Genomic DNA, 26,302 nt, shown 5'->3' on the forward strand with positions numbered 1-26,302 from the left:
AGAATGGTCAGAAGAGGGGCAGTCTATGTTGGGTACCTATGTGAATGGTATCTTCAGCCTCCCTAAATATACATGCTGCATGGCAGAAGCAATTATTTTGAAGAGTGGATTTTGACAAATCTCTAATCATTCATATACAGTATATTTATAGTGTGCTATATTATGTCCAGTAAAATAAACCAAGGGAGAAGTTTCACATCTCATTATTATGAATTTATTAGAGATGCGGAGCAAAAAACATGTTTTGGAGACTTCTTAAGGAATTTACTTAAAAAAAAGATGGGTAGTCGTAACCTGTAGTTAAAGTGAGGCTACACTGAAATCATTGCTGCTCTACAAAGTGCCTATTTATGGGTCTCTGGTTAATGTATGCTTAGCTTACGTTAAAATATTCATGCTGGACTGAATATATTTAAACCGTTTAGTGCATCCAGAAGAAATGCAGCTACTGTATAAGAATAAGTAATAAGGCATGTCACATGTGCAGCATAGGTATTCAGTTAAAAAAAAAAGAATAAAGAGCTGTATTCCTCTATAGCAAACATCAAGGACTAATTATTTATTGGAATGACTGCATAAAAACAGTGACATCTGTAGCATGCATCAGAATTGATTCATGATAGAATATTTTCTAGTGACACAGGCTCAGTGTTCCATTTGCTCTGCTATTTCTACTTTTATTTCTAATTGTCAAACATGTCATTTCATGGCATGGAGACCCCCTTTAACCCCTTAAAATGGTTCTAGTTCTATAGATAGAAAAGGTTTTATACCCTGTACTAAACCCATTTGGATATATTATACAAAAATCATTAATTTTAATAGCTGAAAACCTTTCAGTTTTTCTTTCTCCAAGTGTGTGTTCCTGAACTCTTTGATCTGAAGGCGTCTAATATATCAACACTTGGGGGCAGATTCATTAAGGGTCGAATTTCGAAGTTAAAAATACTTCGAAATTCGACCCTCGAATTGAAATCCTTCGACTTCGAATATCGAAGTCGAAGGATTTAGCGCTAATCCTGCGATCGATCGATCGAAGGATTTTTCATTCGATCGAACGATTAAATCCTTCGAATCGAACGATTCGAAGGATTTTAATCCAACGATCGAAGGAAAATCCTTCGATCAAAAAATCACAGGCAAGCCTATGGGGACCTTCCCCATAGGCTAACATTGACTTCGGTAGGTTTTACCTGCCGAAGTAGAGGGTCGAAGTTTTTTTTAAAGGGGAAGTACTTCGACTATCGAATGGTCGAATAGTCGAACGATTTTTCGTTCGATTCGTTTGATTTCGTTCGAATTCGAATGAATTTAACCAATTCGATGGTCGAAGTACCAAAAAAATACTTCGAAATTTGAATTTTTTTCATTCGAATCCTTCACTCGAGCTTAGTGAATCGGCCCCTTGGTCATTTATGCCATCTTGCTAGCTCTTCAGTTTCTAGTTTTACCATCTTTTTACCATCTAGTTCTACCATCTAGTTTTACCATCTTTATATGTGCCCCACTGCCCTTTAACACTGAAGGCAATATTTAAAACATGAGCTAAGCACTGACTTATAAAGTAGGAGAATAACAGTCTCCTTTAACATTGAATAGGGAGTATAAAATATATATCATTGAAGGGGTTGTTCTAAAACAATTCTGAGACAATTTGAAATTGATTTTAATTTTTTTATTATTTGTGGTTTTTGAATCAGCTCCCATGCACCGCCCTGAGCCCTCAGCATGGGGAGCAGACAACCGTGAGAAAATCTGGAGCAGGCACTCAAATAAAGGCAATCTTCCAACAGATGGTTAAAGGAGAAGACAAACCCCTTCGGCGCTAAAATCCCTCCCCCTCCCCTGTGTTGCCCCCCCATCCTCCTCCCCCCTGGCCTACCTCCATCCCGGGCAAATGCCCCTAAGTTGCTACTTACCCCTCGCGCAGGTCGTGTCCATGGAGTTCACAGACACCTTCTTCTCCTGTGCGGTCTTCTTCCTGGATTGCCCGGCGCATGCGCAGTAGGAGCATTTGCCGGTTCAGCTCTACTGTGCATGCGCCCAAAGTCACGAAGTTTCCGAAAAAAGAAATCTGAAAATTTTAGTGCATGCGCAGTAGAGCTGAACCGGTAAATGCTCCTACTGCGCATGTGCCGGGCAATCCAGGAAGAAGACCGCACAGGCGAAGATGGCACCTGTGAACTCCATGGACAAGAACCTGCGCCGAGGGGTAAACATAGGCTCCTATGATTAAGTGTTTGTAACACGAAACGCGTAAGGCAGAGTCACAATAAAATCTTTTCTACTTGATCTTAACCATCTGTTGGAAGATTGCCTTTATTTGAGTGCCTGCTCCAGATTTTCTCATTCTTTTCCTCCAACACTTGTGTAGAGTTATGTATCAGGTCTACTGTATGTTTAAACAGTGAGTGCTACCTGTATTAGGCTTTAAATGTCTATGATTATCTCATGTAAAATGACATTTGACTTACCTGGCCACTTTGCAATAACTGCTGTTGATATAAAGAGAACCTGTCCTTGGCTGAGTCTTCAGATGTAGGGCTGATAGGTTTGGGATCTGACAAGGACCTCTGCATGGTTTTAAGAGGACGTGGTAAGATTTGCTGTCGTTGAGTGCTATCAGCAGTGAAATGCTTTTGAGGAGTCACATGTGCCTTGTTTAGCCTTTCACTAGAAGCAAATGTAGACTCCAGCAATCTATGAGGAGAAAGCGGAGAAACAGGAGAGTAGAGAACATGAGGAGACTTGGGGGGCTGTCTTGTAACTAGCTGAGAAAGTGTATCTGCTGGCAAATGAGACTGATAACCAATCTCAAGGGGATCAGGTTTCTTCTTCTCATATTTAGTTATTCCTGGTTGTCTAGTAGTGTTCAGGATTCCTGCAGTTACAGTGTGTATGTTGGAGGAATACGGTGTTATAGTTGTAGGAACACCGAACTGAGGTGCAACTATTCCATGGGAATGAGTCTCTGGTTCAGTTTGACAGGCTAGGCTTTCTCCTTTTTGGGTCTTCTCTGGGGCAGATATATATTTTATAATCTCTACTTTTGGATCTGGAGTAGTAATATGAATAGAAGGTGACACTCTTTGAAATTGATCTGGTTCTGTTTGCACAGAGCAGTCAGTAATTGTCTGGATAGCTATACTTGATGTTCCCTTTGCATCATGCTTGCTGTCAGAACTTGAATCTGAATGCCGAGAAAATCTGGACCGGCGCCTGCGAACTGGCTGTTCCCAATCAGCATTGTCTTCATCATCTGTTTGAACGCTGCAGTCAGTGCTGCGCTTTGTTTTGCGCCTTCTTGACATGTAAAATCTATCTTCACCGTCCTCATCATCGGTCTGTACACTGCTGTCAGTTATCTTCTTAACAATATATGATTCATGATTCTCATCTGTATTATAAGCATCCCTGAGACGTGGCATTGAGTTTCTTTTTTTGATAGTTCTATTAACCTCCCATTGTTCATCTGTTTGGAGACTCATTTCTGAAGCAGAATTAGTAAGTGGCCTTGGAGGTGGAGGATAACGGGGTTGTCCTTGGGCTTCAGGCACTGTGGGTGCCATAGCAATAAAGGGTTGGTTAATTGGTGGCCAGTATTGGCCAGATTGTGCAAGAGTCCTTTGCATTTCAATTGCTATTTCAGATACAGTCTGAGGTGGGAGCCTTCCAGTTTGCTCACATGCAGAGGGCGCAATATTCTTTTGTCTTTTTTGGTCTTCGAGTTGTTGCTGCAACTGCTGCTGCAACTGCTGAATTTGCTCAAGCTGCATACGCTGTTGTGCTAATTGCTCCCTTTGGAGAGCAAATTGAACATGCCGTTCCTCCTGCTGTTGTTGCAGTACTTGATGTTTGATAGACTGCAACTCTTGCAATTCCCTCTGAACCAACATCTGTTCCTTCTCTCTATGTCGTTGTAGTTCTATCCGTTCCCGCTCTAATTCTTCATGCAGGCGCATTTGCCTCAATGTCTCCAACTCAACTCTTTCTCTTTCAATCTGTAGCATCTGTTCTTGCTGTTTTCTTTGTCTTTCTTCTTCTTTTTCCTCAGCTCCAGGCTTTTGTGTAGTTGTAGATGAAGGAACTTCAGGAACAGGCTTTTGTTGTTGTGGTTGACTTGTGTCTTTGGAAGCATTACTCTGAACCACAGAAGATGTGATGTCATCACGAATCACTGAGGTGGTTTGCTCTGTCCGTACAGTTGAAGATGCAAGAATGCTCGAAACTGCTGTTGAAACAGGAAGGGCAGGTGCTGTAGTACTAATGACATTGGCTGGACTAGTTGTATCAGCTGCAGCTGGCTTTCCCAAATAAACTGGGGTATCCATTGATGAAGCTGTAGAAGGTGCTGGAAATCTGCTTACTCCAGGATAACGATACACTCCTTGTGGTGCCAATGGCATTCTTGGAGTAACCATGGGGACCCTAGTTAGACTTGCCAGTGGCACAGCTGTAATATTTCCTGGCCCATATGGCCTATATAAACCTCTAAGCATTGGCCTTAAAACAGGTGCTGGTTGCGTGGTAATTGGAAGCGTAGATGCTATAGGAGTATTAATTGTTGAGTAAATCATGCCATCAGCAGCTCTTACAGTGGCAGCAGGAGGGAACATCTGTCTAACAGTTCCTGCTCGTAAACCAGAGATATTGTATTGCGCTAAATTTCCAAAACCCTGTCTTGTTTCTGGCAATTGCTGACCATACATCATGTTTTGTCTGACAGATGTCATTCCCTGTTGATTGGGTAGGATATTACCTGCTGCTGGACCACTACCCATGGAACTTGCCCCATACTGCAACATATCTACACTGTTAGGATGTCTGCTCCCATAATGCTCCATAGAATTCAAGGCTGCACACATTCTGCTAATTTCACGAGCTGTTGTTGCACTGTACTGAGCAAGATTTGATTCTTGGAAGTTAGACAGATCTTTAGAAGAGTATCTGTAATCAGAATAAATGTTAGATAGTGAACTGTACCTTCTCATGGGCAGCGCACTGTTTATTAAATCTGTAGGTTGGCGTAGGTCAGTGAATGACCCATACTGCATTCCCTGACCTATATAGCTTCCATCGGTTAAGTTCCCACTAAATGAATTTCTCATTGTAGACAAGTCCATAGCAGCTTCTCCTCCAGTCCCATGATAAGGCTGGTACAAACCAATATCAGAAAGGTTAGTTTCCGACATGGATGAATGCAGTCTTCCTGTTGGTCCACAAGGATGAAATTTCTGTTCCTCATACAAATTCTGAGGAGGTGGAGCAGGTAAAACAGGATTTGCTTCTCTATAGGGATAGTTATCTGAAATGTCTTGATCTCTCTGTCCATAATACTGAGTCCCAGATCTCACAGCCTGAGATGGCTCTGCAGTATGTTTTTCAGGAATTTTGGAAGAGTTGTATGTACCCGTGCAACTGCTGCCAAAAGGAAACTTGTAGACCATATCACAGCATGCCACCTGACTTTCAGGCTTTATTCCTGTGAGGTCTAAAGCATTTGATGCGTGTTCTTCCCGCAAAATTTGTGTCACTGTTCCAGAAGCAATGTCATCCAACTGGACCATCATGGTATGAGGTTGGTTTCCAGCAGTATTAAATGAAGGATGTGGTACTTTAGATTCTGGTGCACCTCTGTATACTTCTGTAGGACCTGTGCTCTGATCTTGTTGGTACTGCCTTGGAATGCAACTGATGTTACTGATGCTTTGAATATTACTGGGTTGAGAGACCCCATCTCTTTTAACTATGGGAGTTACTTGACTGGGGAGATTGTATCTTGAATATATATCTTTTTGGATACCAACAACATCATCTGGTTTACACATAGTAGCAGTTGCTTGATCCACTTGCTTGACTTGTGTTAAGCAAACTGCACTTCCTGTTCCTTGACCAAAGTCCACCCTATTTTGATAGGGATCTCCATAGATTGTTGGCTGTTTTGGCTGTGAAACAATCATGGAAGAAGCAGCAGTTATGCTAACAGTAGTGCCTGTTGCTATAATGGCATGAGGTTGTTCTTGGGCATTCAAATTTACAATCATTGGTTGAACAGCTGTAGATTGTCGAGAAGGAGACTGGTCCATAGTAAGTGAGTACCTTCTGGTTTCAGTAGCTAATGATGTGAGATCCATACCCTGGTCAGTCATAATGACTGGAGCTGGTTTAATTGCAGTTCGCAAATCTACAGCACTGCCACTGTGTTTGGGACCAGGCTCTACTCTTGATGTTCCAGGAACAGAGGAAATTCTGCATAATGATATATTTTCTGGTGGTAAAGAGCCCCAAGCATAAGTACCACTTGAACCATCTACCACAGAGGATGACTGGCCTTTAGGAGTTACCATCTGTCTCCCTGCAGGAGGAGCTCTATCTATGTTTGTATGCTCCTTGCTGTAGCTTGTTTGACTTTGTTCTTGTTGGGTTTGTGAACTAGCAGCAGATGTTTGACTATAACTGTGTAGTGTCTGCTGACGATTAAGCCTGGTTGGAGATGTGACAGGGGAAGTAGAAGAACTTACACTTTTAGATTTAGTTTGGCTTGATGAAGCTGATGCCAATGTAATGACCATAAAAGGAGCTTCTTGTGATGACTGTTGCCTGGAAATACGAGGTGGTCTGGTTCGCTCTGGAGTTTGTGTGCCATGAGCTACCATAGGTGAAGAGACTACAGATGAGGCTACAGAGCCATCAAATGATGCATGGGTAGTTTGAGTTTGGGATGAAAATTCTGCAGTAGATTTGCTTCCTGACACTAGACTTATCCTTGGTGATGAATGAGTGGGACTCTGTGTTGGTGAGGAAGGAGAAAGTGGAGGACTTGAACTCTTGAAGAAGGAGATGACTTTAGATGTCAGAGAAACATTTCCCCTCATATCACCTGCACCCTGTGTGCTGTCTTTTGATGCTAAATTAATGTCAGCACCTATTCGATCTCTATGCTGTTCTTCATTTGCCCTAAAATCACTGGTGCCTTTACATTGTCCATAACTCCTCTGTGTAGGAAGTACAGGCATAGTTCCTGAATGCAGAGGTGTTGTACCTGTGGGAGATGGTATTGTCTGAACTACTGAAGTAGTGGTGGTTGTCGCTCCTTTACCATACTGGTAATTTGATGATATGGTTTTGGAACTAGGCATAGTAGAAGAGCTCTGCAGCTTTGTCCGATCTAGCCCATCTTTAGAAAAATGCTGTGTAACACGCACATCCGGTATAACTCTACCAGCGTGGCCATCAGACGATGAAAATGACACTGGTGCTGACAACTGGGTGGGGCTTGTTCCAGGAGTGAGGGGTCCACTAGTTTGCTTGATTAAATCATTGTGTGCATTTTCAGCATTCAAAAACTGTTTTTCTGGGTACAGTTCTGTTTTTTTATCTTCCTGATGTAAAGATAAGTCTTGTGATGAAGACTGGTGCATTCTTGAGATATTCTGTGATGTCTGTAAAATTTCATCATAAACTGTACCAGGTTTGGATAAACCCACATGGTATTCGGTTTGGGATGAACCAATCGGACCACTGTCATAGTTGTACTCATCTATGTACTGATATTCAAAATTATTCTGGCTTTCTGTACCAATGTAATTCACTTGCTGATAATTGTTACCATACATTGAGTTTTGCTGCAATTGTTGTAGTTGTTGTTTCTGAAACATTTCAGCTTTTCTCATTAGCTCTTCATACACTTCTTCAGCACTTTTTAACGGCTTGTTACCAGAGGTGCTTGATGTTTTCTCTGTGGGAGAATACAGTGACATAAATGTTGGCAAGTTGTATTCACTGCCTGATTTGTATAACTTTGAACCAATCAATTCAAATCCTTCTGCTTCAGAATCAATAGAGGGTGAATATTCTGAACAAGATGATCTATGAAGTTCTTCCATCTCTGCTGCTTGCCTTAGTTCTTCAGTTGGAGATGCATCCTCAATTGGAGACAAATTGCTTGGTGGAGTTTTTGACCTCTCTCTCCTTCTTTGTGCCCTCAGCTCTTCTTTGTCTCTTTTGGTCTTGCGTGCAGTACTTCGAATCCTCTGCTGTTCAACTTCTCTCATTTTTTCCTGCTCCCTTAAAAGTTCTTCTTCTTCACGGAGTTCCTCTTCTTCTGAAGAATCCTCAATAGTAGGCAACAGAGGCCCATGAGAGCGGTGGCGTGCTTTTCTCTGCTGCTTGACTTCCTCTAGCCTCTGCCTTCGACTAGGACTGCTGTCACTGTCTTCTTCGAGGGATGACATAGACGTAGGAGATGTACCAGATGTATAGCTAGGTGTTGTTGCAGGTAGAGTTGATGAATATTCACCTCTAGATCTTTCCTCTGGTGATCCAGTCAAACTTTCCATTTCTAGTTCTGGCTCTCTTTCTAAGCAGATGTCATTTTCATGTTCAAGGTCTATATCTCTATTATAACTGTTTGTGCTATTTAAATCAATGGTCTTGAAACGTCTTAACCCTCCTTGTGAGGCAGACATGTCTTCTTCTTCTTCTTCTTCTGTTTCTTTCCTGCTTTCATCATAAATATTGTTTGAATTGTAAAGCCGTCTTTTAGAAGAAGTACTTTTAACTTTTTCGGAATTTGCCTTCTGTCCGTTCTTGCCACTGCTGTATTTGACATGACTATACTCATCTTCATCATCTTCAAGGTTGTCTTCTTCTGCGCTCATTTCTAAAATTTGCCTCCTCATAAATTCTTCATCAGAGAATTCACCCTTCTTTTGCCTAGTTGGCAAAGGAGAAAATCCTTCACTACTATCCTCCACATAGTCATGACGCAGCTTACTACCAAAATCATCAGATGATTCCACAATATCTCTCTGGTCCCTTTGATTTTCCCATTCAAGAGAGTCTTCATCTTCCTCAAGAATATCTTCCAATTCATCATCAGAATCAAAAGCTTCAGGAGTAATAGACAATGATCTTGGTCTCAGCTTTTGCTTTTGATCTTCTCGTGAACCATGTAACATTTTTCCGTTGCTTCCCTGGGTGATGCTATTTGATTCCAAGAGAGGCCTTACAGAGCTTTCTAGCTTTGTCAGCTCAGATGGGCTTGGTGGACTGTGTTGAGAGATACCAGTCCCACTTAATTTCTCTTCCTCTTGTTGTACCAGGCCTGCAATTTCACTTTGTGAACTAGAAATTCCATCAGAAGAGTAGCCTGTATCACTTAGGCTTTGTGGGCTACGGGACAGGTCATGGGGATAAGGCTTGCTTATGTCCTTTTGAAAATAACAAACAAAATATTATGTTAGAATGTGAATTTTGCATCCTGACATCTTTAATTGTGCTACAGGTATGGGATGCGTTATCCGGAAACCCTTTATCCAGAAAGCTCCAATTTATGGGAAGGCCATCTCCAATACGCTCCATTTTAATAAATGAATTCTAATATTTAAAAAAGATTTCCTTAAACCCTTTAAAGGGATACTGTCATGGGAAAAAAATTGTTTTCAAAATGAATCAGTTAATAGTGCTGCTCCAGCAGAATTCTGCACTGAAATCCATTTCTCAAAAGAGCAAACAGATTTTTTTATATTCAATTTTGAAATCTGACATGGGGCTAGACATATTGTCAATTTCCCAGCTGCCCCAAGTCATGTGACTTGTGCTCTGATAAACTTCAATCACTCTTTACTGCTGTACTGCAAGTTGGACTGATATCACCTCCTCCCTTCCCCCCCCAGTAGCCAAACAAAAGAACAATGGGAAGGTAACCAGATAGCAGCTCCCTAACACAAGGTAACAGCTGCCTGGTAGATCTAAGAACAACACTCAATAGTAAAATCCCATGTCCCACTGAGACACATTCAGTTACATTGAAAAGGAAAAACAGCAGCCTGCCAGAAAGCATTTCTCTCCTAAAGTGCAGGCACAAGTCACATGACCAGGGACAGCTGGGAAATTGACAAAATGTCTAGCCCCATGTCAGATTTCAAAATTGAATATAAAAAAATCTGTTTGCTCTTTTGAGAAATGGATTTCAGTGCAGAATTCTGCTGGATCAGAACTGATTCATTTTTAAAAAAATTTTTTTTTACCATGACAGTATCCCTTTAATAATAATACAGTACCTTGTACTTGATCCCAACTAAGATATAATTAATCCTTATTGAATACAGAAGTAAAGTTATGGCGATCCAAATTAAAGAAAGATCTCTTTTCCTGAAAACTCCATGTCCCAAAAAATTCTGGATAGCAGGTCCCATACCTGTATAAATTTGTGTTAAGATTATGACCAAAGGTAATCACATTCTTGCCTTGTCTTTAAAAGATATACATAAATAGTTAAACTTGGATTAAATACTATATTGGCAAGGAGAAAAAGCATACATCTCCTGCCATTAACATGTTTATATAGAATATACAATAGCTGTCTTTTAATCTGAAATTATATCTAATAGTTTTCACTTATAAATGTTAACTATGCATGCAGAAAAAAATGCCTCCCATTTTAAGTCATTCCAAACCCATGGAAAATGAATATACTGTACAAACTGAAGCATACAGGATTAGGGCAGAAGAAATGTACCTCTTGATCTTTTGCTTTATGCAATTCAGATGAAATCTTGTCATGTCTTGACCCAGTTTCCTTTTTATTTCCCAAGCTTTTTCCTTTTGGCACCAGCTGTTTTGACACCTTTTGAGAGTCTGCAGAACCTTTGGATTGAGCGGTTTCATCTGGATGTTTTTTATCTTCATTGAAAATATGAACTTTGCCTTGTACAGTGCTCCTGAGGTGGTCAGTCTGAAAACTGTGTTTGTCTTGAGTAGCCCCTATCTGTTGCCCTGTGATTGATTGTGAGACAGATTTTTGATGCAGTTCTGCTGGTCCTGTGTGATGCTGAGGGGTTGTCGTAGATATAGGTCCCTGTTTCTGGTGCTGGGGTGATGATGTCTGCATATGTCCTGGTTTTTGGTGCTGGGGTGATGCTGTATGAGTGGGAGTCTGGTGCCTTGGCGATCCTGTTGTTGGGGCACCTTGTGAATGCTTAGGTGTTCCAGTTGTTGGAAGTGCTGGCAGATGCCGAGGAGAACCTTGTTGCTTTGATGTCAGTGGCAGTGAAGGTGGCGTGTCACCTAAACTTCCCTCTAACAGCCGTTGCGTTTGGCAGTTCAAGCACAGCCATTCATTTTTCTGCAATACATAAACAGCAAATTTCGTTTTTGATTGTTGCAATATCACATTTTAAACACAAGTGCTATATGACACATTGATTGAAGATAAAATAGAACCTGGGCTCACTTATCACTGCTAATTCTGTTTATAGGAGAGTAGGCTTTGCAAGGTTATAATATCCCTTGAACTAGTAATGCAGAGTAGTTTGGGGAAGCTCTTTTGACAAAGGTAAGAAACAAGGAAAGTAAATGTTTGTCTTGAAAGTTGTTTACTTTGGAGCTCATTTATAGAAAGACTACGGTGTACAACTGAACAGTAAGCTCAACTGAACACAATAGACCAGGTGGGGTTTTTTTTGGGAGGGATAAAATATGGGTATACACACCATAGATGATAAGAAAATCACTCCAGCAGGAACCAGGATGTATGCTATGGAGACATAGATATCAAAAAGTATAAATAGGGTTCATCATAGTTCACCAGAGAGGGGGGCAGCATTCTATCTCCTAGTATAGTATTTTAAAGGGGAATTTATTAAAGGGTTGTGTACATTTCATGTGGTGAACCGTGACAAGCTCTGTCATGCGTGCCTCTTTGATAAATATGCCTCTTTATATTTATTTGACGTATATGGTGTGGACACAAAGAATTATACCATTTTACGTAAGAGGGATGGGTTTACATTCAACTACTTTCAGAACCCTTGCTCTACTCTAGACAAAGCAGCAAACAATCTATTTGCTTTCCCATACAGATAATAAAACAGAACTGCACTACTGCACTATTCAGTTTTGAAGCTGGCACAAAACTTGCATATAACATAAGTCTCATTACTGTATACAAAGCAAGTAGGACTTTGAAAATGTACAAAAGACACAAAGCACCAGGTTTTTTTGCCCCAACTGAATTTGAACCTTGCTCTCGGATGCACCTCTGTTTGCACTACTATAATGGAGCTGCACTTCTCTCTGCAAAATTCCTGCCAAAAATGATTACATTGGGTTGAAGTTACTGCTCCCTTCAGAAAGAAGACAAAATGCTGCATGAAAACTAAATGAAAGCAATTGCTTATCTCTCTCTGCAGGCAATAGGCCTTCAGTGGAAATAATTCCAGTTGGTCAAATAACGTTCACCTTTTTTTTAACTATATGATATAGCATTTCCAACACAGTCCTATCTAACCCTGATGGATAATGATGGTCCTCTTCAGCATTCCTGGCCTTACAAGACAAAAATAATCTATTTTCATGTGATAACTAATGAAGAACACCTTCAACCAAATTTAGTGGAAGGAAAAATTTCAGAAGCTTTGATCATCATGTGGTCTGTGCATGGGATCAATGGGATCAAAGTGTAGCTCCTGTATTTAATTCAGAAATACACCAGTAGAATATATAATAATCAGTGAGTGTGAATGCAAGGTCACAAAAACCAAAATGAATGGAAAACATTACATCCTGGATAGCAAAAGTATTTGGCTGATGTGAAGGACTATTTCAGTGTTTTTATGTTTAGTTACAACTTCTGATCAGGAGGAAGGTATTTAGTCTTAAAACTAACACAGGCAAACAATAAACTGTTAGGGGGTTATTTACTAAACTCCGATTGCAAAACTCCTGAAAAGTTAGTTTTTTTTTATAAAATCTGACTTTTAAAAATCACGAATCTTTCAGAATTTATTAAACGCAGAGGATGGAAAAATCAGAATCAGAAAATCCGGCATCTCAGACCTGTCAAGGTTGCATATAAGTCAATGGAAGAAGTCCCAATGATTTTTTTGATGTGTGCTGGTTTTGTGCAATACCCCAAAGTTTTCAGGCAAAAAAGCATAAGAAATTTTAGTTTTCGGGTGAAAAATCCAAAAAAAATTTGAAAATCAGATTTTTTTCCACAAAGCAAAAATGTAATAATAAATAAGAGTAAAAATACCAGAGCGGAGTTTGCATCAGAAAATGTTGAGATAAAATCGGACTTTGGAAAAATAACCCCATTAATGTAGGTCCCCTTATAGCAGGAACAAAAACAAGTACACAACTAGTACATTTAAAGATACCATCAGTGATGAATCCCCCATAAGTTTTATCTGGGCAGTCACCCAGGACTCAGCGTCACTGGAAGGGGTGGGACATAGAAACAGAGGGGACAGGATTAGGAGTGGGGTGGGAGGGGACCCAAAGAAGAATTAAAGGGATTGTTCACCTCTATATTAACTTTATAGAGGTGATGTAGAGGTGATGTAGAAAGTGATTTTCATTTTTTATGATTTCTGCTTTTCAAAATATTTAGCTTTTTATTCAACAGCTCTCCAGTTTGCAGTTTCAGCAATCTGGTTGCTAGGGTCCAAATAACCCAAGCAACCATGCATTGATTGAAGATGAGTGATAAAAAGTAGCAGTAATAATACATTTGTAGCCTTACAGAGCATTTTTTTTAGATTTGGGTCAGTGACCCCCAATTGAAAGCTGGAAAGAGCTAGAAGCTAGAAAAAGGCAAATAATTCAAAAATGCTAAAAAAAAAAAAAATGAAGGCCAACTGAAAAAGTGGCTTATAATTAGCCATTAGTTAACTTAAAGGTGAATCATCCGTTTAATCTGCCCCTGGATACAATGCTAGTAGAAATCTTCTCTTTGACTAGTAGAACAATTTTACCTAAATTTGGGTCAGCGGCAAACACCACCTCAAAACTAGAATCATTGGTCTATTCTATAAAAATGCAATATACCATTATAATGTAACCATTTACTTACGTTTAAGGAAAAACTGCACTGAATCATTTGCCCAACCAATCGCAGTTTCTTTCCAATTGTCTTTTTAATCTTTGTTTTGTTAATCATTATGTGCTTTATGGATTTTCCGCCTTGATCTTAAAACACAAAAACTATCATTTTAGCAGCAAACAAAAACATCCAGCTGACCGAACGTCACAGAAGCAGAAGAATGGAATTTGACTAGTGATGGGCGAATTTATTCGGCAGGCGCGAATTTGCGCGATTCGCTGCCAGCGAATAAATTCGCGAAACGCCAGCGGAAAAAAACGGGCGCCGGAGTCGGAAAAAACGGGCGCCGGCGTCAAAAACGAGACGCCCGGCGGCGTTTCGCGCATTTTTCACCATTTTTCGGCGAAGCGAAAAGGCGCAAATTCGCCCATCACTAAATTTGACTTTAAGGCAAAGCTATTTTGCATGATTGATAAGGAATACATATGTTAATGGTGCTCATTTAGGGAATGTTAGAATATCTCTACATCATGCTAAAAGTTAACTCGAAGGGAACGCCCCCGTTAAAATAAATAATCCCTATTTTCTTCTGTATGGGGTAGAAATATGCATGTGTATGGGCGTGTTAGTGTATATTTTTAATCCTAGAAGCCTAATATCCGGAGAGAAAGCAATATCCAGTAGGTGCCCCATAAACATAACAAGGCATGGAGGGTGTCTATGGTTGATGTTCTCAAGAAAACACTGGCTTGCTGAACTACTTACTGCAGGCTACATTGGATCACACAGAGAAACAACTTAAAAATCCATTGCCTCCATGCTGGCAGCTCATTAAGCGCTACCCCAGGCTTGTGAACACTTCTGCTAAGCACTATTGGTTTTGTTAATAGCTCTTGTGGTCAGACTTATACCCAGGGCCAGACACACAACGAGGGGAGCCACAACACATTGCTTGTAGAATTTACAGCTGGTCCTTTGCTTTTCAGTGTATTGATTTTGTCCCAGAATGCAAAGATAATGATGAATAATTTACATGATAGACCATCTTAATTCAATCATGTAAGTGGGGAAAAGGGAAAAAAAAAGATCAGATTTCCAGATGGAGAAGAAAACGATCCAAGAGATGTCATTAGAATCGTTATGATGTGTAAAAGATGAACTACAACGAAATGATCGTACTCATAAGTCATGAATGAGTCAATGGGCGGGCGGCCAATGAAGGTCAAAAGAACACTGCAAAACTATTGAGTCTATGCAAAATCCTGGGTATGTTTTATCTGAGGGTGATGTCATAGATCTAGAAACATATTGCAGAGTAGCATATAATGCCCGGTATTAAATTACATTATTTACTGGAAAACTCTCCCATTTAAACCAATCTGCCAATGGCTATGCCAAGACACACCTTCAACTACATCCAAATGGAGAATGCAAAATTGCAGGCACCGCAAAAATATACTGTGAATATACTTTCCCTAATAAGCATAAAATAATGGAATCCAGAAATCCATTGCAGAGTAGCATAGTGACTAGTAGATACAATGTTCCAAACCATACTGCAGAGTGGTATATATATATATATATATATATATATATATAATATATATATATATATATATATATATATATATATATATATATATCATGCCCGACACAGCTGCTTAACTGCTGTAGATTTGTAGAATGACTAGCACAGAATAATGGTCCAGAGACACAGTACTAAATAAATTGTGCTCAGTATGTTTAAAATTCCCTATAGAGCCACTGTAGAGCAGCATAGTACCCTTTAAATGTTAGATGGACCAAAACATACTGTATACAGTGAGCTGTAAATATATAAATTTCCTAGAACTGCTGCCAAATGATACAGTCCCCACTAGGGAGCTGATTCCTCCACGTTCAAATTTGAATTGTTACCACAATTTGAATTTTGTTTGTTTGTTGGTGAAAGTGGCCACTTATTACTAAAAATGTCCAAGGAAATAAAATAAATATAAAAGTGGTCCTCTTTTGTCCTAGACAAGAGCCTACCCTTAAAAAAATGTGGTATGAGCTTCAAATGGTTAATAAAAGTGTAAATAACATTTAATAGTTGCAACTTGTAAACATAATCCTTCATTATACAATGAAAAAACGCCAGTGTTTTGTCTTTTTTTATGACTTTTTTGGCATACAGGATATGATGTCACTGACATAATAATCTTGAGGATGTAGCTTCATCTTATCAGTTATACAGACTGGTGAAAAGGGTAACAGATTGGAAAGTTCACACAATTTGCAGAGTAACAATTGTTCACCTGAAATTAGCCTGGTGAAACAGCACAAAAGTCCTCTAGCGCTGAGCTTTTTCACTAGCGAATTGTCCGCTTTGCCTTTTAGCAGGTGATGTCCCTGTGAATTGTCATTTTGAAGAATCTTTGCTAAAAAAGTCCACTTTGGCCTTCAGTAAATCTGCCCGATGAGTTGAGTACAAACTCGCTACATTCAAGGTTTTTCCACATTATTATATGATTTGAGTTTTTGTATTCAATTTTTTTAATAAACAAGCACACATTGGAGTTTTATACGTTTCTTACGTTTATGCAAAATTTAAAAACAAAACTTCTAAAATTCACAAATTTGAATTTTGATGTATAATTCCCCAGAAACGGGGTTGTGTGGTTCTCAATAAACATATTAGGGATGCACCGAATCCAGGATTCGGTTCGGGATTCGGCCAGGATTCGGCCTTTTTCAGCAGGATTCGGATTCGTCCGAATCCTTCTGCCCGACCGAACCGAATCCGAATCCCAATTTGCATATGCAAATTAGCAGCAGAACTGAAATTGTGCGACTTTTTGCCCCAAAACAAGGAAGTAAAAAATGTTGTCCCCTTCCCACCCCCTAATTTGCATATGCAAATTAGGATTCGGTTCGGTATTCGGCCGAATCTTTCATGAAGGATTCGGGGGTTTGGCCGAACCCAAAATAGTGGATTTGGTGCATCCCTAAAACATATAATTTACAAAAAATACTCTGCAGAATTCAACATTGTCTGGTGAATAAATAATCACATAGCAACTAACTGTACAGAGGCACAATGCCCAGAAACACCATGTAGGCTGGTATAATGCCTGGTAAATATTTAATTCCCTAAAAAGGAATAAGCCACATAGCTCTTTTGTTACTATAGCCTCGAGAGTCATCAAACAGGATGGATACTGATGAACTATAGTTGGTAAATTTATGGATGGGTTTTTGCAGGGTGGACAATCCTATACCATTAGAATGATGCTAACCTGGGCCAGTTTCCTTTAAGTTGTTTGCAGAAGGTTTATTTTACAGCTGCATCTATTTTTTTGCAAACTCTTTTATCAGGCAAACATATGCTGTAAGGTATGCCCTTGGTACATCGAGTTCATTTATCATCTAGATGGGACAATCCAAACAGCACTTTCAATTTTTGGTTTGCCGGCTAAACCTGTTCTTCTGAATTATTTAAAGCTCTGCAGTGTAAGAATGAATACCATTTATAAGCCAATGAGGAAATCTAAGGCAAATAAAGGTATCTGGAGCCCATATTATGGTTTTTAAAGTGATACTGAGTGTTATTAGAAAAGTAGAGACACTATCTTTTTTTCTGTTGTAAAGTTCACCCAATTCCAGTATCAGGAATATGAATAAACAGCACTAAGCCCACCTTCCTGAGTCCTTTACTCATGGGACTCTCCCTGCTCACAAGTGTCTGGCCTGACACATCAAAAAAGTCCCGTCTGTGTAACACAAATACCCTACCTTGCCTGTGTGAGAAAAAGATCCTACCTAGCCTTAAAGGAGAACTAAACCCCCCACACTGAGAAGTCCCCACTGGCCCTCCTCTGCTGCTCCCCTCCCTGCCTCCCCCCTGCTAAGTGTTACCCCAGAATTGTGTCCCCTGTAGGATTACTACACAGACGCCATCTTCCGGCGCTTCGGTAATCTTCGGATCTTCTTCGGGCGCTTGGGCAATTTCCATCACTTCAGGTGCATGCACAGTCGTAACGAACCAGAAAACTGCTCCAACTGCACATGTGCCAAAATGCCGCTCACTTTACGAGGATTACTGAACCACCCGAAGATGACGCCTGTGAGCTCCGTTGCTCTCACTCTCACATCCTACAGGGAGCACAATTCTGGGGTAACACTTAGCAGGGGGGAGGGAGGGGGGGGAGCAGAGGGGGGCCAGTCGGGACTTATCACCATGGGGGGTTTAGTTCTCCTTTAACCCTAAACCTGTCGCCGTGACTGACAAGTGCAGACAAGGTACTAACTCCTTCCTTCTTCTTTAGCAGAGACTCAGTTTGCCAATTCCTATACTTCACCAATTTAGAAGCTGCTCCATCTAAAATATGGCCCACCAATTTCTTACTACCTTATGTGGACCCTAACCCTAGGCACCCCGTTCTTTCTTGTCATTAAGGAGTGGTCTCTTTCAGAACCTTCTAAGGGACGCTGTTCTGAAATCACATCTAGTGGCTGGAATTCATAACAATAATAAACTAATACAAAATGCATTAACAATTTATGTTTGTTCTTGAGCCAAATTGTTGGGCATTTCTTGGATAGAGAGTCAATGGTTCTGCATCAAAACAACTAAATGAAAATAACAAAATAATAATAATAATAATAATAAAAAACAGAAGCAGAAATGTTGTGGATGGTTAACAACCCCAGTGCAGTTCAGCGCATAGTAAATTGGCCTACAAGCTGAACATTGACAAAATAGAAGGGTTTCCATTAGACATAAGTGGCTATATGCACATTGTTATTTCCGTATCTATAAATGTACATCTTTTGACATAATGTACACTGTATTCCATTTTTCTTGTCTTGCACTTGATTTTTTTGGTGAACTCTTTCACCTGGTCTTTGAACAAGGATTTGATGCAGTTCATTTCATCTCATAATGCAAGGCAATGGATAGACATGTATTGAATGAAACAGGCACTCGGTTGTTCTCAGCACATTCTCTGCTAAGGGAAGCTGAAGAGAAGCCCTGCATTCCAATCACATAGCTTGTTGGCTGCAAGCTGCTCATTTACTTTCCTAGATGCGACTTCTACTGATGTCTCAATACATTTAATGTGGGGGATGTAGCCAAGTCAGCTGAATATTTCACAATCTACAATGGTTAATAGGGGCAGAAAGATTTTTAATGGTTTCTTAAGGCATTCTAACCTCATGGGGTCACTATTCATAAATGAATACAAATGAATACCTAAACTGTTAGTCGCTTATAGTATGAGATGATACAGTTAAGTGTGTTGTTTCTGCTTGTAATGGACTACTCGTATTCCAAATCCTTATTTTCATATTTAGTTTTGCAAAGTTCATTTTTACTTAATTTAAATAAATATGTTAGAAAACAAACTATTCTAGTGGTGATTTGTTCTGTCGGTGAGCTATTCTGTTGGTGATGGTGAACTATTCTGCTTGTAAACTTTTCTGTTGGTGAGCTATTATGCTGGTGAGCTATTCTGCTTACAAGCTATTCTGCTAGTGAGCTATTCTGCAGGGAAACCATTCTAATTGTTTGTTATTTTGCTAGTAAACTATTCTGCTGGTAGGCTGAGCTATTTTGCTAGTAGACTCTTGGTGGTGAGCTATTTTGGTAGTAAGCCATTTTTTATTGTGAGCTATTCTGGTGGTAAGCTATTCTGATTGTGAGCTATTCTGCTGGTAAACTATTCTGCTGGTGAGCTATTCTGCTGGTGAGCTATTCTGATGATGAGCTATTCTGACGATGAGCTATTCTGCTGGGGAGCTATACTGCTGGTAAGCTATTCTGATGATGAGCTATTCTGGTAGTGAGTTATTATAAGAGTGCACTATTCTGCTGGCAAGCCATTTTCATTGTGAGCAATTCTGCTGATGAGCTATTCTGCTGGTAAGCCATTCCGATTGTGAGCTTTTCTGGTAATGAGCTATTCTGGTAGTGAGTTATTATGTTGCTACACTATCCAGTTGGCGAGCTATTCCGATTGTGAGCTATTCTGGTGATGAGCTATTGTGATTGTGAGCTTTTCTACTAGTGAACTATATTGGCAGAGAGTTGGTGAGCTATTCTGATTGTGAGCTATTCTGCTGGTAAGCCATCCTAATTTAGAGCTATTCTGGTGAGGAACTATTCTGGTAGTGAGTTAATATGTTGCTACACTATCCAGTTGGCGAGCTATTCTGAGCTATTCTGGTGATGAGCTATTGTGATTGTGAGCTTTTCTACTAGTGAACTATATTGGCAGAGAGTTACAGTATTCTGTGGGTGCTCTATTTTGCTGATGATCTCCTCTGCTGATACGCTATTGCACTGGTAAGCTTTTCCACTGGTAAGCTATTCTGGAGGTGAGGTATTCTGCTGGATCCATTCAGTTTGCAGAGCTATCTATTTTAGGCATACACTTTAATCGCTCAACTCTTGCTATACAACTAGTCGGTGCATTAATTATTTATCTATTTTATTCTGTATTTTACCTTACAGTATGGACCCCTATGCCAAAGGCTCTGGGAGGCGTACTAGTAAGAAGCAGCACAGTTACTTTATGACTGCAATGCAGGTAAACAGGAGCACAATGGGACAACACAATACAGCCTGGAGGTATTGGAGATATCTCATTCCACATCAGGACCACTAGTGATTTTTTATCCTTTATCACATAAGCAGCAGTGTCCCTTAAACAAGTTACACAGATTGCAAGGTTTACACTTCAGTTACAAATCATTGACACATTTCTCTGTTCTTTCATTTTGCATCCTCTGAATCCTTACGTAGCCTTTAAAAGTTTCAGTACGTCTGGGAACACATCAGTTATTATTCTTGCCTAGAACAACCTTATTTATCAAAATCTGCTGATCCTGACATTGTTAAGAATAGAACAATTTTAACCCTCCCCCCACCCCCCGCCTTATCTTTGGCTTCTACAGCTGTTTTATATAGTTTAAGCTTTAAAAAAAAAAAAAAGCTCCTACGCTATTTAGAGTGCATGAATATCCTTTGAGCCTAATGGGGGAGCTCAACCACCAGGGATATATGACCCTTAGCTGAGGTATAGGAAAGGGGGATAATTAGGTTGATTAGCCATTAATCAAATACAATTAGAAGGTACAATGCAATAGTCTATAATACTGGGGCCTGTTATCCAGAATGCTCTGGACCTGGGGTTTTCCGGCTAAGGGGTCTTTCCGTAATTTGGACTTAGTCTACTAAAAAAGCATTTAAACATCGGGACTCTTCGTGTTCCAGAAGGGTCAGGGTGGGGGGATTCTTGGTAGCAGCCAAGAACATTGGGACTCACAGGACACGGGATAATCTCGACTGTTTCGATACGTGTACCTGTAATATTTTATGTGCTTTGAAATGTCTATCACTGTCACTACATGTTTCTTCTTCTACTCTTTTCCCTTTCTTTTTCAATTCTCTTCTTTCTATGCTCTCTTGAGGGGGGGACCGAACTCCAGGCAGGGGAATGGCACTGTGCGGCTCCAACCATATATTCATCACACACATGGCGGACCTACGGATCATTAGCTGGAACGTTAGGGGGTTAGGTGACAAATTGAAACGTACCCTTGTTTTTGATTTTGTCAAGAGGTATAAACCTGACGTACTCCTCTTGCAGGAGACCCACTTAACTGGGCAGAAAATTTTGGCACTAAAACGGGCATGGGTAGGCAGAACCTTTCAGTCCACATACTCGTCCTACTCAAGGGGGGTGGCTATCCTAGTGCACAAAAAACTTAACTTCCAGGTAAGGCAAGTCAAACAGGACCCCAACGGACGCTATGTCATAGTGCAAGCACAGATTAATGGGCTCCTCCTTACGTTAGCCTCCATTTATCTTCCCCCTGCAGCTGATGACCAGCTACTGACACTAATCACTACTTCCTTAGCGAGTTTCACCCCTGCTCCAACTCTGCTCTTTGGGGACTTCAATGCGGTGCTGCAACCGGCAACCGATACACTGACGGGTACTCACTATAGCAAGCTTCCCTTGGGCACCTGGGCCTGCACTAACAGCCTCACGGAGCTTTGGAGGTGGAAACACCCCCTAAAAAGAGAGTTTTCATGTTACTCGGCCTCTCATAAAACCCACTCCCGCATTGATTTGGTCTTTGCCCTACCTGAGTCCTTGCCGCTCATACAAGAGATAGAATACCTGCCGAGAGGCATATCGGACCATGCCCCGCTTACGCTAACACTTAGATTGCACCCTGATCCGCCCGATAGGATATGGAGGCTTCCCCCTCACTGGGTGGGACTCACAACAGTGGAAGCCATAGTACACCCCGCAGTCTCTCACTACTGGCAAATAAACCCCCACACAGCAGATCTTTTCACTGTATGGGATGCCTTCAAGGCCACAACACGGGGAGCCTATATTTCGGGGATTAGCAAGGCCAAACAATCTCTTGCTCAAAAGATTGATTCACTAGAGGCAGAGACCGCCGAAAAAGAACAGGCTTACCTAGGGGACCCCACGGACGAGATGAGGAATGAGTGGCTCCAGGCAGCCCGTCTCCTTTCATTAGCCTCCATAGAACGTGCACAGGCACACATACTCAGACAGCAATACACGATTTTTGAGTCTGGGGACAAGGCGGGGAAACTCCTAGCAATGTTAGCCAGGGAAGACAGACCCACGGCCACGATCCCCCTTATCAGAGATGCCACTGACACCCTGGTCACGCACCCCCGCCGTGTCTTAGATGCCTTCAAACAGTTTTACCAGGATTTATATTCTGCCAAATCAGTGCAAACTGATGAGGACATTCTCACATATTTGGGAGCCGCTCAGCTGCCATACCTCTCTGACAACAGCCAGATACTCTTGGAAGCGCCCATAACACTTGAGGAGGTGGAAGAGGCAGTGAAAGCTTCCCCCACAGGCAAGGCCCCGGGCCCAGACGGGCTCCCAGCCGAGTTCTACAAACACCACTTACAATTGCTGGGACCCCACCTAACTGGTCTAATGAACGAAATAGCCAGCAGGGGTACCACACCTCTGTCCATGTCGCAGGCCTTCATATCCTTAATACCCAAAAAAGGGAAGGACGCACTTCAGTGCTCCGCTTATCGCCCGATATCCCTTATAAATTTTGACGCCAAATTGCTAGCTAAGATCCTGGCGAACAGGCTCAAGCCTTTTATGAAAGATCTAGTACACTCTGATCAGACTGGGTTCATACCCACTAGAGCTACTGATGTGAACATCAGGAGGCTCTTTACTCACCTCCAACTGCAACATGATAACATGGGTACTCGGGCGATAGCGGCTCTGGATGCGGAGAAGGCCTTCGACTCGGTCGAATGGCCCTTCCTCTGGCAGACCCTAAAGCGCTTCGGCTTTGGTCCCCGGTACCTCTGCTGGCTTCAGGCACTGTATAATTCTCCCACGGCCCAAATTAGAGCGAATAATATGCTATCCCCCACCTTTGCACTACAGAGGGGCACCAGGCAAGGCTGCCCGCTTTCACCCTTCCTGTTTTGCCTAGCTATGGAACCCTTGGCCGAGATAATCAGAAATAAGCCGGACATTGGCGGTTTAATTAGGGGTAACCTAGTGGAAAAAATTGCCCTTTACGCAGACGATTTACTTCTATTCCTAGACAGCCCCAACCGCTCCTTGACCAATCTCCTTAGTGTTATTGATGAGAACGGTAAGTTCTCGGGCTTGAAAGTGAACTGGGGAAAATCCACCCTATTCGCGATAGATGTTGAGGCCAAAAACCATCTACCCCCCGACTCCCCACTCCAATGGGTGGACAAATTCACATATCTTGGGATCCAGGTTACACGAGATGTCACTCAGTATAGGAAACTCAATATTGACCCCATCCTCACTGACATGAAAACTAAATTTTCACTTTGGGCTTCGCTTCCTCTTTCGCTGTATGGCAGACTCAACCTGGTCAAAATGAAATTTCTCCCTAAATTTTTGTATGTTTTCAGAAATACACCGATCTGCTTGCCTAAATGTTTTTTTTCTCATGTGGACTCACAACTCCGCTCTTTCATTTGGGACAACAAAAACCCGAGGATAAGCTTCTCCACTTTACAACGCTCAACTCAGGCAGGTGGCCTGGCATTGCCCAACCTATACCACTATTACTTGGCGGCAATTCTGGTGACAAGTAGATGGTGGTTTGAGTCAGACTGCTCGAACTCGGCAGTGACCCTGGAAGCTGCCGTTTTGGGGTCAAGGGAGGCCCTGCGGCTCTTGGTATACAGGGGAAGGGAGGCACACCCAATGGTCACCAGGTCCATGATCACCACTATCACAGCCTGGAAAGTCACACAATCTATTTTCACCCCCAAGGGCCTGACTGTGTACTCCCCTCATGCTCCACTATGGCGCAATGTGAATCTCCCTCTTATGCTGGACATCCCCGACTATCATATTTGGGCAACAGCCGGCCTGAGATTTGTGAAAGATTTGTTCCCCCAGGACCAATTCCTCAGTAGAGACCAACTGCAAACCTCGTTTCCAGTTACCCAGGCGGCATATTTTCGGAGCTGCCTACTCCATCATGCAGCAAAAAAGCAACTCGTTGGTCCTCTGACACTTATCCAAGCTTCCGAATTGGAAACCAAACTACAACTGCAGGATGTACCCAAACCTCTCTCCACTATCTACCAAACCATTCAATCATGGCAAGACAGACAGCAGCTCCGCACTTATGACAAATGGCTTTTAGACATAGTGGACTTAGATCCCGATAAGTGGTCGGAAATTCTCCGGTTACTGACTCAACCCTTGATTGCCAGCAGAGACAAGCTGATTCAGGTGAAATTCCTACATCGCTCCTACTTAACTCCTGAGCGCCTCCACCACATTACTCCCACCAGAGACGCCAATTGTACTCGAGGGTGTGGCCACCCGGGGACTTGGCTACATATGATATGGGCTTGCCCCAAACTAGTGACCTACTGGACACAATTAACCGCCTTTATATCTAAAATAATGGTCCTCGAGTTACCTCTGGACCCAGCACTGGCGCTCTTGGGTTTGACGAAGGGATTTGTTGACAAGGGTTCCGACAGAATATTGCTTCAATTGTTAATGTACTATGCACGTAAACAGATAATTTTGAAATGGAACAGGCCTGATCCTCCAACACTTGCTACCTGGAAAGAATTAGTTAATAAGGCACTGCCATGCTACAAAGCTGCCTATTTTGCTAGAGGCTGTATGGACAAGTTCATAGACATTTGGATGATCTGGGTGCTTAACCCTGCAACTAACAGCCCACATGTTTTTTGAGGTCTAGAATGTTGGCATTGTGTTATTGTGTATGATTACTCTGTACGTTCGACCCCCCCCTCCGCCCTCCTCTACTTTACTTTCCTTTTCCTCTACCTTTCCTTTCTCTTTTTCTTTTTTCCTTTTTTTTTTTTTTTTTTTTCTGTGATTTGTATCTCTTCGTGTGGATGCATTGTTGTTAAAATCAATAAAAAGAAGTTTAAAAAAAAAAAAAAAAAAAAGCATTTAAACATTAATTAAACCCGATAGGTTGGTTTTCCCTCCAATAAAGATTAATTACAGTATATGTTAACTGGGATCAAGTACAAGCTACTGTTTTATTATTACAGAGAAAAAGGAAATCATTTGTAAAAATTAAATTATTTCTTTAAAATTGACATTTTGGGGGATGGCCACCGGCGCTTTCTGTTTCCAGATAATGGATCCCATACCTCTACCAATGTTTTTAGAAAAGATTTTTCCAAACCTGAATTTGCATAATACATTTTTCAGCTCGGTACTCATTTTCAGGTTCTATGAGCAAAACAAAGAGATCCAGGGGCGTAACTACAGAGGAATCAGACCCTGCGGCTGCAGGAGGGCACTGGAGGTATAGGGTATATTTTGGGGGCCCTATAATTATTTTGCAATGGGGCCAAGTAACATTAAATTACACCACTGATACCTATTTTGTTTTTGCCTTGTCTTTTTTGCTCATTGATGGGGCACATGCATTAACTTGTTGCATTGTTAGTATGCACAGAAATGAGAAATTTAGGAGATGGTGGCAAGGACCTATACTTTAATACAGGTAGATGGGTCAATATTTTTGGCAAATGCCTCTGCATCAGAAGACAAAAGGGGCATTTTTTCATAGTAACCTGGAATCAAGCTTGGCATCAGTATATCTCGACCTGTCCGGCAGATGATTTTTGGTATCAGGTATTTGTTTTTATTTAATGTTATCCTCCCTACTGCATTCATAGATCAATCTTAAATGTAATTTTAAATTAAACAGAGCCCAGTGATATGAATTCATATTTATGAGTAATAAAATGTGCTTGTGCTGAACGTGTGAATGATACAGTAGCTTGATGTTTATGAATCATCATGGCAAGAATATGTCAATCTATTCGGTTTATAGCTTGGGCCAGGAATGCTGATACATGCACTGCAGCGCCAGGTAATGGGAGCTGCAGTTTGCACCAACCAGAGTGAC

General features: G+C 41.2%; 1 protein-coding gene across 1 annotated transcript in view; it reads right to left on the reverse strand.

Annotated features, from left to right (window-relative positions):
• Window positions 1-26,302, reverse strand: part of LOC108713567 (protein bassoon-like) — a 191,920-nt gene that overhangs the window by 16,265 nt on the left and 149,353 nt on the right. The window contains exons 4-5 of the mRNA XM_041590758.1: window positions 10,523-11,128; window positions 2,475-9,212 (exon numbers count right to left, since the gene is read on the reverse strand). Coding sequence (XP_041446692.1) covers window positions 2,475-9,212; window positions 10,523-11,128 — 7,344 coding nt within the window. The remainder of the gene's footprint in view (window positions 1-2,474; window positions 9,213-10,522; window positions 11,129-26,302) is intronic.

Source organism: Xenopus laevis, chromosome 4L (assembly GCF_017654675.1).
Source record: "Xenopus laevis strain J_2021 chromosome 4L, Xenopus_laevis_v10.1, whole genome shotgun sequence".
NCBI classification, from domain to species: domain Eukaryota; kingdom Metazoa; phylum Chordata; class Amphibia; order Anura; family Pipidae; genus Xenopus; species Xenopus laevis.